This window comes from Sinocyclocheilus grahami, unplaced genomic scaffold (assembly GCF_001515645.1).
Source record: "Sinocyclocheilus grahami isolate Dianchi unplaced genomic scaffold, SAMN03320097.WGS_v1.1 scaffold24.1, whole genome shotgun sequence".
Taxonomy (NCBI): Eukaryota; Metazoa; Chordata; class Actinopteri; order Cypriniformes; family Cyprinidae; genus Sinocyclocheilus; species Sinocyclocheilus grahami.
The window spans coordinates 1,900,397-1,915,709 of record NW_015505203.1 but is presented as its reverse complement, the minus strand read 5'-3'; the positions used below and the strand labels follow the sequence as shown (position 1 = coordinate 1,915,709).

Below are 15,313 nucleotides of genomic sequence, written 5' to 3'. Positions count from 1 at the left end.
GTTTCTCATTATTACGAGATACTAAGTCATTATTTCGAGAAAGTTTCTCATTATTACGAGAAACTAAGTCATTATTATGAGAAAATAAGTCATTATTTCGAGAAAGTTTCTCATTATAACGAGAAACTAAGTCATAATTTTGAGAAAGTTTCTCATTATTATGACTTACAGAATTATATTTTTTTATTTAGTGGCGGAAACGGGCTTCCATAGAAAGCATCTGCTGCACTACTAGGGAATCATTTACCTCAGCAGGTAAGATGGGTTGTAAACAGGCAGCGCATTTGGGAGCAAATGTCCTGAAGAAAAGAAAGGAGGAAAAAAAAACTGAATCCACATCAAGCTTGTAAATGCAAATGTTTTGGATGTGGCCGATGTTGATGTTGATGTGGCATTCAAACAGCAATGGGACAACAACCATGTGGTACTATGGGAATTAATGGCTGAATAGAGGGAAAGATATTTTGTGAATAAGTTTATTAAAATCAACAGGCAAAACTATTAGCTGCTAACATTTATATTCAAATAAATGGGTTACTATTTGATGGAATTGTAATTATTTCACTAAAAACGTCCAATTTTTGGTGACATGATCCTTTTGAAATCACTCTTAATATGGGATTTGGTGAACTAAAATAATTATTATCAGTGTTGAAAACTATTAAAAACTGCTTTAATATTTTTGTGATTTTCTTTTTCCATGAATCTTTGATGAATAGAAAGTTCAAAAGAACGATATTTATTTGAAATAGAAATCTTTTGTAACATTATAAATATCTTTACTGTCACTTTCAATCAGTTTAATGTATCCTTTCTTAAAAGTATTAATTTCTTTCAAAAATGACAACCAAAAAAAACTTTATTTCTCTTTTTATTCTTACTGAACAGTAGTAGGTAGTAGTTGATCTATGTGGCAGTGTTGCCCACTGAGGATTTTAAAATGTACTCACCTCTTGCATTACATGCCCATTTTTGCTCTGAACAGCAAATTTGTCACTATATAGACATTGTGCTGCAAAGTTAGTGACTATAATACAGGGAACAGATATATATATAGAAAAAGAATTCACGTTATGAAATGCATTAGCCTTCAACACTTTGATAATGCATGTTTTTTAAGAGATAAATGGCACTGTTGCCACTATTTATTAAGAAATTAAATTAAATTAAGGAAACAATTATTTGTAGCTTTCTTTAGCTTGCAACTAAACCTAAATGGCAACAAATCTAGCAGAAAGGGCGTCAGAGCAGTTGATAATGTTAGATAAATTGCATTGTCGTCATGTCACTTGTAACACTGTTCACTAACAGACCTGTTGTAGTCAGAGACGCAGTAGACATTGTTGAGGTAGTCTACTGTGAATGGCACCCCGTCCAAAGCCTTTGAGCAGACCGTACAGCGGAAACATCCAGGGTGATAGGAGTTCCCTAGAGCCTGCAGAATCTGAGTTACACATAAAAACAGAGAGAGTCAACACTCAACCTATACAGCCTTCAAACACTGACCTCATGCAGAGAACACGTACCTGCTCCAAGATGAGGTGACCACAAACACTGCACTTCTCAGCTGCCTTCTGGAAGCCTGAAAACTATAGTGAAGACATATTGGGAAAATGATGGAATATTAATTAAATTATGAATATAACAGAATTTTCTTATGGAATACTAAATATAAAATTGTGTTCAATATTTTAAATATAAATATTACAATACATTAGTGGATATTAACTCATAAAATTCGAAGTATGCTCTCATTTTCCAAAAAAATAACTACAAATATATTTTGTAGTTTGTACCCTTTTCCAGAGCAACCCATAGTTTTTCAAAAAAAACTATTAAATACCAGATGTGCTCTTGGATAATATTTTTCTCATAAATATTATTTAAATTTTATACATTAAAATAAAAATAGTAAGTTCAGAGTAACTTCAACCCCTTAACACTAACTAAAATAAATACTAAAAAGACCACATGAAGTCATCCCTACCATGTAATCCTCCTTGCAGTAAACGGAGCCATTGACGTTGTAAAAGTCCTTGTTGCGGAGTGTTCGCCCTACAAGTAAAAACAAGATAAGACAGCTGTTCAGACCAGCATGAGAGAGATACTGACCCAAATTAAGAGGTATTGAAATATTGGCTTTGGTTATATGACTTAAAGGCACAATATGTAATTTTCGCCACTAGAGGGCGCGTATTCAAAATAAACAAATAGACAAAGGCTTAGTTTGATGACGCAGTGACTGAGTGTGGAATCATGGGAGTTGTCATCTTCATCCCCACAGCCGATGCAATCGACGGGACTCGGGCAGAAATCATGTTCATGGATGAGCTAATGATTTATTAACGTAGTAGAATGAAGCAGGGTGAGGCTGAAAGCCGTTGAAGCGAAACGAGGCCGCTGAACGAGCGCGACACACGGCTCGAAAGCAGCGGAGCTTTTATTATGCCTCAGTCGACCGCTTCCGCTCCTTCAGTCGTGTGTATGTGGGGTAAAGTAGCGCTGTTTTATCATACTAGATGCATTTGAAAGTTCTGTTACTATGCTACTCTGTGCGGTCGTCACCGGTCTATTAAAACGCACAACATATTAAAGCGTGTTTGGTGTTTCCATGTTTTCTACAAAACAAAACGAGGGGAAATCCAGGGGTTATGACGTCATTGGCAGGTGACACAATGACACTATGGACACGGTCCGTGTCACTAGTTAAAATTGCTTATTTCTCTGGATTTAAACATTCTTCAAAACATTTGGGATAATGTAAGTTCACAAGTCAGCAATATATATAACACTGTTCTAGTGGTTTTTGGATATTTTAATAAAAAAATCTTACATATTGTGCCTTTAAGTGTTGCATTACAGACTGATAACTCACCGCAGGAAACACATGTGAAGCAGCGGGTGTGATAGAGACTGTCCAGAGCCTGGCAAGCATTATCTGCACCATATACACCTTTACTGCACTTCACACATGTACCTGAAAACAAGAATCCAACCACAAACACTGTCTGAGTACACTATAAACAGATGCATCAGAGGCTTCACAACACACACACACACACACACAACTCAAGTGGCTATCTAGGACAATGAGGTCATCATCCAATCATACCAATTACATAAAGCGCAGGCAGCAAAGCTCAAAAATACGCATCTGTGCCGCATGACTCGTGCATTCTTCTCCCATAATACCAGCCAGTGAGTTTGTTTCTTGTAGTAACAGTACACACACCGATAAATCTGAACTCCGCAACCCCTTCATTACTCAAAAAAAAAAGGCTAATAGGCTGTTGAATGCAGGAATTAGATACTGTAATGTGTCGGAATGAGGTAATGTCTTCAACTTTACACAGGTGCTTTTCAGACAACAGGGAGGTTTCCTTGTGGCAACAAAGCGCTACACACACAGAAGGCACAAACACACACCCAACCCTCATAATTGAGTGTGTTAGAGAGCCTTCCCTCAGGACTCAAATACCTGAGCTAAACAAGCACACGCCAGCACACGCTAGTGGCTGCTAACACACATGAACACACCCTCACTCAAACTGTGGCTGGCTGAAAGCCGATAGCGCTTACACACATACACAAAGAGAGAGAGAGAGAGAGAGAGAGAGAGAAACCTCCTTTCAACAGAGCCTGTCCTACTGTATTACTCGCAGCTCTTTGGTATGACCAGTGAGTGTATCACAAAGCCTGTAATTTGGGGTCATGCATAATCACTATGCTCGCTCTAGGCAGATATTTTTTACTCGAGTCGGTTCAGAATTGTATGTATACTCTTAAAAATAAAGGTGCCATAGAAGAACCATTTTTGGTTCCACAAAGAACCATTCAGTCAAAGGTTCTCTTTCTTACCTTTTTATAATCTGAAGAACCTTCTTTTGCCACAAAGAACCATTTAGACAAAAAGGTTCTTCTATGGCATCGTGAAGCACCTTTATTTTTTAAGAGTGTAGCCTTTGGTGGAGGGGTTATATATTTGCTTGGTGACTCGCGAGTTAGTTATAATGGTTAGTTAGAGAAACGGCCTGAATATGGAGGGCTAGAATGTATTTTTGAAGTCTGACTGGATGCGTTTCATGTCTTGCTTTTTGCTTCCAAGAACGTTTGCATGTTTTAGCAGGTCCGAAGCAGTCTTCATCTTACCACATCACACACATTCACAACCTACTGCCAGAGAGAAACACATCATTAGTCATAAACAAACTAGCCAAATTGGACTAGTTAGTGATCTCACCGAAGTACTCCTGTCTGTCCACAGATGACACTGACTCCCTTCCAGCCGACTGTTCTTCCAGGCATGTCCCTGGAGTTCCAACTGGGGCTGAAGTCGATATGGAGCTGGATAGGATGGTGGCAGACACGGGCTGTTCTTTTAAAGTCAAGCCTCCAAGTAAAGCTTCTCCTTCCAGGGCAGCATCTCTCAATAGCAGGCGGGTGAGCTCCTGCTGGTATCGGGTTCCTAGCAAGTCGGAGTGTCGTGCACTCTTGCCCACACCATCGCCTCTTGATCCCCGCTGGTCAGTGGGACCCCATTCTGGTTCTGCTCGGTGGAAGGTGACAGTGTGTGTGCTTAGCGCAGGCGGATATGAGTGACGGCTGTCGTGCACACTTCCTCCAACTCCCGACACCCCTTCGAGACAGTCCCTCCAAACCTCCATAGGGGGCGCTCCTGTTTTCCCGGATGCCTGTATGGGGTACGCCTGACCCGAGGTGGTGCCACCGAGTTGGGTCGAGGAGAGCTGGAGCTGCGGGGTGGGCCCAGGTGTATGGCGGGTGTCATAGCCCAAACTAATGCCGCTGGTCCGGTTACTGCTGCACCGACTTCCCATGGGACTCCCGCCGCCTCCACCGCTAGCGGTACTGCTCGCAAAACTGGAGCGAGGGCTTGCCAACACGGACTCTTGTAAGCTAAAAGAGGAGCAGGGGCTCAACGCTGGTGCAGGGGGGAAAATGAACCCCCCTATGCCGCTGTCATGGGCCCTCTGCGGGGGGTGCGAGAGGGAAGCAGGTCGCACGCTGTCCCAAGGTTCACCACCCGAGCTCAAACGCTTGTAGAACAGAGCTTCCTGCAGAGACAAGCGCTTATGGCGCTCTAATTCGTGGAGGAAGCTGGGCTCCACAGTGGATGAGCGGGCAGCCGAGCTGTGCGTTGGGTACGGAGGTGGAACGGACGACAGCGGAGGAGGCTGGGCGAGAAGCTGCTGGCGGCGAACGAGCTGCTGGAGCTCCAGAGAATAACGCCGCTGCTTCAAGGCTGCGCGAGAATTCGGGCAGTACGCCCCCTGTGGGTCACCTTCACCTCTGGGCGAGTTGCCCCATCCCACCGCTTCTGGTAAGTAGCACGATGCTCGCTGCTGGGGCGACCGACGCCGTAGAGGAGCGAGAGTAGACGGATGATGTTCGATTCCAGGCCCGCAATCCTCAGGTACCGTGGCCGAGGTGGTATTCGAGGTTGCGATTCTCTGAGAATCGGCCACTTTGCCAGGTCTTCCGGCTGACTGGCCACACACCTCTACAGAGGTGGAACAGGTCAGCGGGAACGGAGGTGTGCTCACGGGTGCGCTGATCTGCGCCAAGGTCCCATTATTGGCATTGTTGCTGTTACTGTTGTTATTTGCATTGGCCAAGTCGTTTTTCTTTTTGCTGAATTTGACACTTCCGGAGTCACTCAGTTTGAGCTTTTGCTTGAGTTTGCTGCCAAGTCGTTCCATTGTGTTTTTAATATACGCTCAACTATGATATAAAATATAAAGTACGAATTGAATTTCTCTTAGATGCCACCTGAAAACAACTACAGTTTAAATAGTGTACTACATAAATACAGTGAAATACAGTGTGGGCACAAGCATCATTCAAGTGTTTCAACAGCAGATGAGATAACAGAACAAAAGATACATGACATCCAAAGGTTATAACAAAATAATAATTAAAAAAAACAAATCCACACACACAAAAAACGAACTGTTAAAAACTAATACTTTCTGATGTTCTACAAAAATAAATATTTGACTTTGAAGATAAATAAAAACACTATGACATTTTCCGCAGGCTACATGTCGTACTAGTTAGACTTGAAAACAAACGGTTTGTCTCCAAACTGTTTGCTTGTGATGAATTTGCTGGACATGCGTGTGAACAGGAGCATGTTCATCCATTTGTTTGCGATCCTTTTTGCAGCTACTTGTGGCCTTGTCTTCGGCAGTGAGCAAATGAACGTGTGAAAACTACCGTCAGGTTTCAAAGAGTCTTGGATTCCGCTCCCAGACTCGCGCAGAACCGATCCATTCAAACGGCGAAGTCTCGCAGTCACATCCGCAACTGATCCACTGTTGTCGGAACCACTTGCAAGTCTTATAATTACCACTTGGTTCTTTGTCTCTGTGGATTTATCAAAACGGCGCTGCCGGTTGTTTAAAATATAAGAACGGAGTTTGAATACTGAATGAATTCCAACGTGGTTTCCTTGGATTGTGTCGGAGTTAAACACACAGGTTATGGGGTACACCACGGCCCCTTTCTGACTCAACTAGCGGCTTTCAAAAAAGCAATTTGAAAACGTTTCTCTGTGCGGATAAATGAGCCGTCCGTATCCGAGAACTCAAAAGCGTTTATCCTCAGCAAAAAAGGTACAAGGCAGACCAAAGCCTCCTGTTGCCCCGCAGGATTTCCACTTTGCCCAGTCCAGTTTGAAAGAAAATGACCATTATTCCCCAGAAGTGGAAGTCTTCAAAAGCGTGTAACAATAAAAAACCAGCTGCAGCGAGTCGAAGGGAGGAAGTTGGCGTGTCGCTCACCCAAACATATTCGCAGAGATAAACACGCACTGCGCAATCCACGCCGGAAAACTGCGCTAAAACGTTCAACATACAGTTTCTTTCTTTCTTTCCAAATGTTTTCCCTTCCTCCCCCTTTCTTCTTCCTCTGTGGCTTTTTCCCGACCGGAACACCTTTCCCCCGGGCAGCGCGCATGAATAGCATCCCACTATTTCGTCACACAGCCCAACTTCTTACACAGACTGTGCCCATTGGTTCAGCCTAGTGTTTGGACTTACACAAACAACCTTGACATAATCGCACACATTTATCAAATGACCAAAATAAAAAGACAAATACACTTTTTTGTTAGTCTGGGGGTTTAGAATGAGTTACATTCAATTACAGTCAACTGTCTGTAAATAAGACAATAAACTCAAAAGAAAGTAGAATGCAGTCATGAGTCAAATCATTTTTCTTTTGTTTATAACACCTTATGTTTTATTACACGTAATGTGGCAACACGTGACGAAAATCGATTTAATTCGACTTTTAAAAAAGCGTTTAAATAAACGGAAACCTGTAAACACGCAAATGGTTCGAAGACCTTACATATTTTCTGTGTCGTTTTTCCAACCCTAAGGCCTAATTGGTCGTGCCGTGCCGTGCCTTTCGTCTGTGGAATGCGCGGAGGGATATCGCTAAGTTCACTGGGACAGCGTGAGTCGGCTGCGTGTGTGCTTTTCGCGAGTGCAACAATGTAACTGTTTTTGCTTTTCTACCCTCGCGGAAATGCCTCTCACTGTTCCATAGTTACCGAGTGGCATAAATTCCGGTGACAGCTGACCTGCTGTCGTATGGTTACTGTATTCAACCCCACCGAGACCCTAAAACGACCCAATGCTGTTCTTTTGTCTAAAACCTGTTTTTTTTCCCTACCCCGGAGCTCCCTCCTCCCCTTCTGGTCTCGCTGCAGCTTCTCCTGCGGTTTTGTGGGAGTGCGCACAAGCGAGTGGGGACTTGTCCTGGAGCGCACGCGGGAATGTTTCAGCGCTTACTCAGCACTGCTCGAGCCCGTACACAGGAGGAATGAAGGGATCCAATTATTATCGAAGCGGAAGGTGTTAAGGGCCGGTCTTCAGACTGAGGCGCCTCTGTGTCGTGTTTTTACAAGAGCTTTTCTCACCTTAAGACTGCTAAATGAATGAGAACATGTCAGTCTCAAGTCAGTTTTTAAATAAATGATTCGAAAGTCCATTCAACGTTCTATTCCGAACACCACAAGGAAACATTTGTATACATAAAACCACCACCGGCAGCCACAAGAATCCTCAGTTTACACGTTCTAACGCGTATGTTTTATTTTTGGTTGTTATCTTTTGTCCTCAGATCAAGTGATTAGAAAGGCTGAAAATAAACTAAGTGTAGTTTATTCAACAGGTGAATCAGGCGAGTCTGTGTTGTATTTAATGTGACTACAGCATCATCTACTGGTAGAAATAAGTCACGCCGCCGTACTCCAATGCAGAGTCTCTTTTTGTACCTCTTGCTTGCCGTAGTTGCTATAGTCCAAAATGGCAGCATCCTTGAGGACGTTTTGTACCGCAGGTGAGGCAGTGTGTTAGTCAATATTTAGCAGAATACTTGTTTTGTGAAACGTTGTTGGAAAACAGACGTTGTGTTATTGAGCTCAGGAATACATCTAAACGTTATTCTTGTAAAAGCAAGCCATTAGCCAGCGTGCTAATGCATGTCTATGGTGTTAGTACTCTGTCACAAAGTAACAGCTGATGAGTGAACAGTACGTTTTTCCTAATGGGTCATTTTTGTTTTCACTTATCATTTACAGTGTCGAGGCAGTCTACACGCTTATTTTCATCGTCGTGTGTGACCCTCGCAGGAAAGAAGTGGAGACTGGAGTGAGTTTCCTCTGCAGTTTGACATTAACAAAATGTAATTGGGTTAAGGTGACCAGATTTTTTCAAATTAAAACCGGGGTCATTTCCTAGTGTGTGGTTAAAATATCACTGAGATCTCACTTGTGATTATCTACAAATTAAAGAAACTGGGACAATATAGTTTTTGTTTTTGTTTTTGAATTGCTGTGGGTTCCATATACTAATATTATAATCAACTATAATGATGTTTGAGGATCAAACTGACACTAGTTTTTTTGTTGTTGCTACAATTCAACAAAAATCAGACAAATATAATAAAAATAGTAACTATTGCAAATATCAAACAGATCAAAGCAGTTTTATAACAAAATTATGACACTACAAAAATAAAACAATAAAAATGAGAACATATGGTAAATAAAACAGTTTTACAAATATTTGTACCTTTTCTAACTGAGAACATTTCTAACATTTTTATTTTTGCAAACTGTAAGTATACAGTTACAGTTATTTTATCTTTATGCTTTTGGAAATGGATCTTTCTCCTTCCTAGCTCTAATTCATTTTGCATTTTAGGCTACTTTTGCGCTCAAATTATGTGTCTTATGCAAATATTACTCTGCAAGTGTAATTGTTTAGTTACAAATTGTATTATTTCTTTATATATTTTTTATTTGATCATTCAAATTGGAGTTGTGGCAGCGGAGGTTTCAAGAACATTTTATATTGTATGCAAAACAATCTCGCATTCTTTTATGCCTTGTTATATAGTACACACAAACAGTATTACTTTAATTTAACAGTTGAGCGTGTAGGACTTGATAGTACAATCCCTTAGAATAATCTGCACTTTGTTGACATCTTGAGTGGAGAGTAGGGGTAATCACTTCATTGGGGTCATCAGGTGTGCAGCCTCCTTCCTCTGTTTCTCGTTGATAGGCCCATGACACCTTCAAAGGGCTCAACAGCAACACCTGGCATCGCAGGTGCGCTCCCCTCTGCTTCTACTCCTCTAGGTCATTTTGCAGCCCATTTGCAGCCCATCCTTCCTTTTTAGCCACAGCCAGTTGCTGCTTCGCTCAGCAGCCTCTGACAGCGACCTAATGGCTTGACGTAAGGCCTGTCCTCTGACTCCCAACCCCTTCAGTAGCCTGGTTGTTGCCGTGGCTACAAGACCTCTTCACCCAACCTCTACGGGGAGCAATTGTGTTCGCCGGCCCCGTTGTACTGCTTCGGTTAATAGGTCTGAATACTTCAGCCTTTTACGCTCATTTCCTTCACCAATTGCAGCCTCCCATGGCACAGTTAGTTCCACGATGAACAAGGACTTTTGTGAGGTTGACCACTGTATTAGGTCTGGCCTGAGGTTAGTTGTAATTATCTCAGGTGGAAAGCTGAGATTCTGGTCCAGATCAACCTGCATTTTCCAGTCCCGGGCTATAGGCTATAGTTGGCTTTACTGGAAGCTGTCCTGCTCTTATGAATGTGGGGGCTTTTGAGAATCCAGGCGTTGGAGGAGGGAGGGCATTGGTGGTGATTCTCCTTCCCTCCAGGATAATCGGCAGTTGTCTCAGAACCTGATTCTGCCTCCAGGTGTAACATCCTTGGGAAAGACTGGTTTTGCAGCCGACGAGGATATGCCTTAGCGTTGCTGGGGTTTGACAGAGAGGACATGATGGATCTTCAAGTGCTCCAATCCATTGGTTTAGGTTCTTGGGTGTGGGGAGAACATCGTAGGTGGCTCTGATGATAAAGCTCAATCTGCTTCTTCCATCTCCCAAAGATCCTTCCAGGTGAGTTTACGTTGCTCCAGATTTTCCCAGTTAGTCCACTGTCCATGTTTGGACTGCGAGACAGCCTTTGTTCATCTCTCTGCCTCTTGCTGCCGGACCTCGGCTACTATCAGTTTACTCCTCTGGGCGGATGTTGCTTTGTACCATATGGGTCTGCTTGTCACAAGTCCAAAACCCCCTCTTCCTCAATGTCTCTATGCCTGAGAGCAGATTTTGCCTGCTGTATGGCCTCAGTCGTGGTCCAGTTGCCAATCTGGGAGTAGCAGCTTATATTATAGCATCTTGAGACTCAGTCAGGTCATGTTCAGTTTCACTTTGGTTAGGGTTCGGTGGGTTGGCATTTGATTTTCAATTTTGAGATTCGAATATTCTTTTTTTTTTTTTTCGAACACCTGGCATCCCCCGCGCAACGGTTCTCATTCGCGATTGAATATGAATCGCCCATGAGTGAACGTCATGATTCAGTTCATCTGGAAGAGAAGAAAAAAATGCAAGATCTCAGCTGGGTGGGAGCACTTTAAATTGAGTTGAGGACAAGACCAAGACATTGTGCCAAATATGCGATTTGAAACTGGCCTACCACAACAGCACATCAAGTTTGAAAAATCACCTACAATTCTGTAAGTAGTACGCCTATAGTATATTGTTGGTGTAAAAAAAATTGCTGCTTTTATCCACCATGTTAATCAGTAATTTTTCACATGATAAAAATGTGCACTTAATTTGCTTGGAAAATACTTGCACTTACAGTAGCCCAACCTAATAATAATTTGTCTATATTAAAAGTATTGCTCTTAACAGACCTGTGTGTTTTGTATCACTAGTGCAGTGTCCGTTCTCGGAGCATATAAGCCCTGCTTCTGGCTCGCGCTGTTCTGTAGTTTATTAAAAGTTTAAAATGCGACACTGCACTCACTTGGGTCTGCAGCAACACACCCGCCACGGCTGAAGTCGATTGGATGAATGGTTCTTGACATAATAAAAATGCAAACACACAGATGTTCCTGCCTTTATTAGAGAGAAGAATATGTTCAGCGCCCTTCCTCCGAAGCTTTGAATATTCGGTGTTGATTTACTACCAAAGCTTTGAAGCTCAAAAAATGGTATTCGGACCAGCCCTAACTTTGGTACACTTGTACTCTTCGAAGAGGCTAGAGACGGGCAGTTCCAGGGCACTTTTCCCATACAGGCCGATATTGCTGAGGAGTCCAAGCCACTTCTTGATATAAGAACTGACTGTTCTCTCCAGCTTCTCGATTTTGGTAATGGGAACCTCGTAGACTGTTAGAGGCCACATTAGACGAGGGAGCAATCCGAATTGCAGGCACCACAGTTTCAGCTTGCCAGGAAGCAAGGTATTATTTATACTGTCAAGGCCTTTCGCACCGCAGGAACCTTTTCATAGTACCAGAACTAATTGTGGAACTACCCACTTTTTAGCGTTTTCACACAGCCGGAACTGGGTGCAATTTTAGTACCGGACTGCCTTTTTCGAGAACCAAATTAGCTCCTAATCCGGAGCAGGGTACTACCCGTGGTACTACCCGTGACGTAAGTAGACATTGATTAGCCAAACGCACACAAAAACACCCTCACCTGCCATGATTTAAAATGCCGTATAAACATACTGTAAACATTGTGTCAACTTATTTCGCAAGTATGGAGAACAGCAATATATAGACGGACACTGAAGTGCAGGCACTTGTAGCAAATGTAGCACTGCCAGTTGTTGTTGGAGATTCTTAGTCCTCCTTTCCATTCCTTCAATCGCTTTACGTATACGTTGACATTCCATGTCCATTATTGTGAAACCCACGAGACACAAAAAACACACAGCTCCGATCACAGCATCCTCCATCCTCCTGTTGTTAACGTTGTTGTTCTTTGTTTGTTGAACGCCGTGCACAAATTATGTCGCTGTCGATCGGCTTACGTCACTCCCTAGTACACGCTGTTGGTGCGAATGCAACCCTTTAAATGGTACTGGGAAATAGTTCGCACAAAATTGTCCCAGTACTTTAGTACTGTACATTTAGTTCTAGAACTAAAGCGGTGCGAAAGGCCCTATGGTTTCTTCCCTCAGTTGGTCACTCTGATCTGAGTCCTTGAAGCTTGCATTGTACCATTGCCCGAAGCTCTTGACTGGCATCTCCTGCACCATTGGAATGGGTGTTTCATCGATGTGGAATCTCTGGTCTATGAGTTTCCTTCTGACAATGGATATGCTTCTAGATTTACTGGGTTTTAACTTCATACGCGCCCATGTTATGTTGGCATGAAGCTTTGCCAGTAGACGTTTGGTACATGCAATGGTTGAGGTCAGGGTGGCCATGTCATCCATGTATGCACGAATAGGAGGAAGATGCTGTCCAGACTGCAGACGTTCTCCTCCTACTACCCATATCATACTAGTATGTTCTAAGCATCCCGAGAAGCCTGGTATACCAGCTTTCTGTATCGACGTATCAATCAATTTGTTTTGTTTCAGGTATGTTGTCATCCTTTGAGGAACAATGCTAAAGAAGATCTTTCCTTCAACATTCAAGAGATTGATTTTTCGAAACTGGTTGATGTTCAAGGCATCCTTTTCCTTTGGGATTAGCACTCCCCCTGCTCTTCGCCATGTTTTTGGGATGGTTTGTTTTTTCCAAACCACTTTCATTTGCCTCCACAGGAAACGAAGAACCTCTGGAGCATTCTTGTACAGCCGGTATGGAACTCCGTTTGGTCCAGGAGCTGAAGTTGCCCTTGGTTTTCTCACAGTTTTCTCAACCTCACTCCACCTTGGAGGGCTGTCATCCAATTGATGTTCTGGTTGAGGAATGGGTGGCATGTCTGGTGGTATCACCCTCTGCTCATATATCTGGCTGATTTTTCGAAACTGGTTGATGTTCAAGGCATCCTTTTCCTTTGGGATTAGCACTCCCCCTGCTCTTCGCCATGTTTTTGGGATGGTTTGTTTTTTCCAAACCACTTTCATTTGCCTCCACAGGAAACGAAGAACCTCTGGAGCATTCTTGTACAGCCGGTATGGAACTCCGTTTGGTCCATGAGCTGAAGTTGCCCTCAGTTTTCTCAACCTCGCTCCACCTTGGAGGGCTGTCATCCAATTGATGTTCTGGTTGAGGAATGGGTGGCATGTCTGGTGGTATCACCCTCTGCTCATATATCTGGCTGTCTGTGTGTGTTGCTTTCAGGTGGTCCTCCAGCTCCTTCTTTGACACTTTAAGTGACCCACTCTTTTCCTTTGTAAAGAGAGCTTTCACAAATCTGAAAGGATCTTTGTAGAAGGATGTTCTTGTCCTCTCCTTCTTCTTGCATCGTTTTCTGCTCTCTGCAGTCTTCCCAGACGTTCCTTTAGATCTGCTTGCAGAAGGTTTATGCCAGCTCACTCTTCTGGTGAGGATTTCTTCCACTGTTTTCTCAAATCCCTTCTCTTTTTGACCAGGCACATGATTTCTTGCTGCCTTCTGGACTTGGGAGGGGTTGTTGTTTTTTTTCTTTCCTCTCTCTTTTGCTCCGAATCTTTCCACCCCGTATGAGTACACCAGATCGCTCATTTTATCTAGCTTCTTCTCTGCTGTTCCTCTGAGTTCATTCAGGATCTTACTTGGGTCTGCGTTGACTTTTGTCCACTCTTTCTTGCTTCCAGACTTAGGCCACTTCACTTGAGGTCTGTAGCCTTGGATATTCTTCTCCATAGCAAGCTGCATCTGGTTGGGTTCCAGGTTCTCGGATGTTGTGCTCAAACTACCCTCCTCAGCCACTGGGGTACTGATGCTCCGTGGACTAACTAACACATGTATAGTTAGTATGTAACATCACTGCACGATTGTCAGCAGTCTGGTCACCCTAAATTGGGATGATGATAAATATGGATGTTGGTGATGATACAAAGAAGATATATTTTTAAAATTCAGCTTAAATAAACCTTGATACAGTTTTGAATAATATTTTAATAAATACTAATTGAAAAACTGATTAAATCAGATTGTTTGCGTACATTACATTTTATTAGCAATGGTTAATCTTGATGTCAGTGTTTTGTTTTGTTACATGCTTCATTGTCATGCTCCCTGTTTGTGTGCAGAAATGGTTTAGCACGTAGTGGATCAGAATATGGGCCATTAACAGATCTGCCTGACTGGTCATATGCAGGTGAAATTTATTTTATATTTTGTTAAAAGCCAAAGGCAACAATGGGGTGTGGTTTTGTTGTCAGTTCTTTTGTATGTGTCACGGTATTTGTCAAAACACTGTCAACAGTGAATGAGAATATAAATGCTGACAAGGATTTGTATAAATTATGTGATTTTCAGATGGAAGGCCTGCACCGCCATTGAAGGGGCAGATCCGCAGACAAAAGCAAAGAGAGGAGTTTGCTGTAAGACTCATGTTTTTGGATTGTTTTTGTTCCTGCTTATATTTCATTTAAAGTAAAACTTGAAATGTTTTAAATGTTTATATTTGTGTGCACATTTAGAGAAGAGCAGTGTATCTCAGTGCAGAGGTGGATGAAGGGATAAAGCAATGGCAGGAGAAGAAGGAAGAGGAGAAAGAGAAAGAACAGCATGTGAAATCCTTATTGTTAAAACCTAAAGGAAATGTATTAAAGAACAAAAAATAAAGATACTTTAGGACAAAAAAACTTGGGCATGATTTTTGTTGTTATTGTTAAACACACCAATGCACTATAACAATACATGCATACTTTTATAGTGGTAGAAAATAAAACGTTTTTATTGTTAAGGTGATTGTAGGAGGACATTACGTTCTGAGGGAAGGAGTTAAGCAGATGCGGACTTTCTAAGACACTTATTTCAGGGACTGTTGTTGTGAGAAAAAACCCAAACAATTTGCTCA

The 15,313-nt window shown here is 42.4% G+C and overlaps 3 protein-coding genes across 3 annotated transcripts in view; 1 reads left to right on the top strand and 2 right to left on the bottom strand.

The window, feature by feature from the left end:
• ajuba (ajuba LIM protein) overlaps positions 1 to 7,082 on the bottom strand; it is an 8,058-nt gene extending 976 nt beyond the window's left edge. The window contains exons 1-6 of the mRNA XM_016247136.1: positions 4,241 to 7,082; positions 2,876 to 2,977; positions 1,988 to 2,055; positions 1,527 to 1,589; positions 1,314 to 1,444; positions 248 to 299 (exon numbers count right to left, since the gene is read on the bottom strand). Of these exons, the coding sequence (XP_016102622.1) occupies positions 248 to 299; positions 1,314 to 1,444; positions 1,527 to 1,589; positions 1,988 to 2,055; positions 2,876 to 2,977; positions 4,241 to 5,717 (1,893 nt within the window). The 5' untranslated portion in view covers positions 5,718 to 7,082. The remainder of the gene's footprint in view (positions 1 to 247; positions 300 to 1,313; positions 1,445 to 1,526; positions 1,590 to 1,987; positions 2,056 to 2,875; positions 2,978 to 4,240) is intronic.
• A 1,191-nt stretch (positions 7,083 to 8,273) lies between these two features.
• Positions 8,274 to 15,090, top strand: mrpl52 (mitochondrial ribosomal protein L52). Its single transcript, XM_016247128.1, has 5 exons — positions 8,274 to 8,367; positions 8,609 to 8,678; positions 14,541 to 14,608; positions 14,770 to 14,834; positions 14,934 to 15,090. The coding sequence occupies exons 1-5, from the start codon at positions 8,334 to 8,336 to the stop codon at positions 15,075 to 15,077; spliced, it is 381 nt and encodes a 126-aa protein (XP_016102614.1). The 5' UTR covers positions 8,274 to 8,333; the 3' UTR covers positions 15,078 to 15,090.
• On the bottom strand, positions 12,488 to 14,292 carry LOC107562484 (uncharacterized). Its single transcript, XM_016247120.1, has 2 exons — positions 13,531 to 14,292; positions 12,488 to 13,223 (listed from the first exon to the last, which is right to left on the bottom strand). The coding sequence occupies exons 1-2, from the start codon at positions 14,161 to 14,163 to the stop codon at positions 12,495 to 12,497; spliced, it is 1,362 nt and encodes a 453-aa protein (XP_016102606.1). The 5' UTR covers positions 14,164 to 14,292; the 3' UTR covers positions 12,488 to 12,494.
• Positions 15,091 to 15,313: the final 223 nt, after the last annotated feature.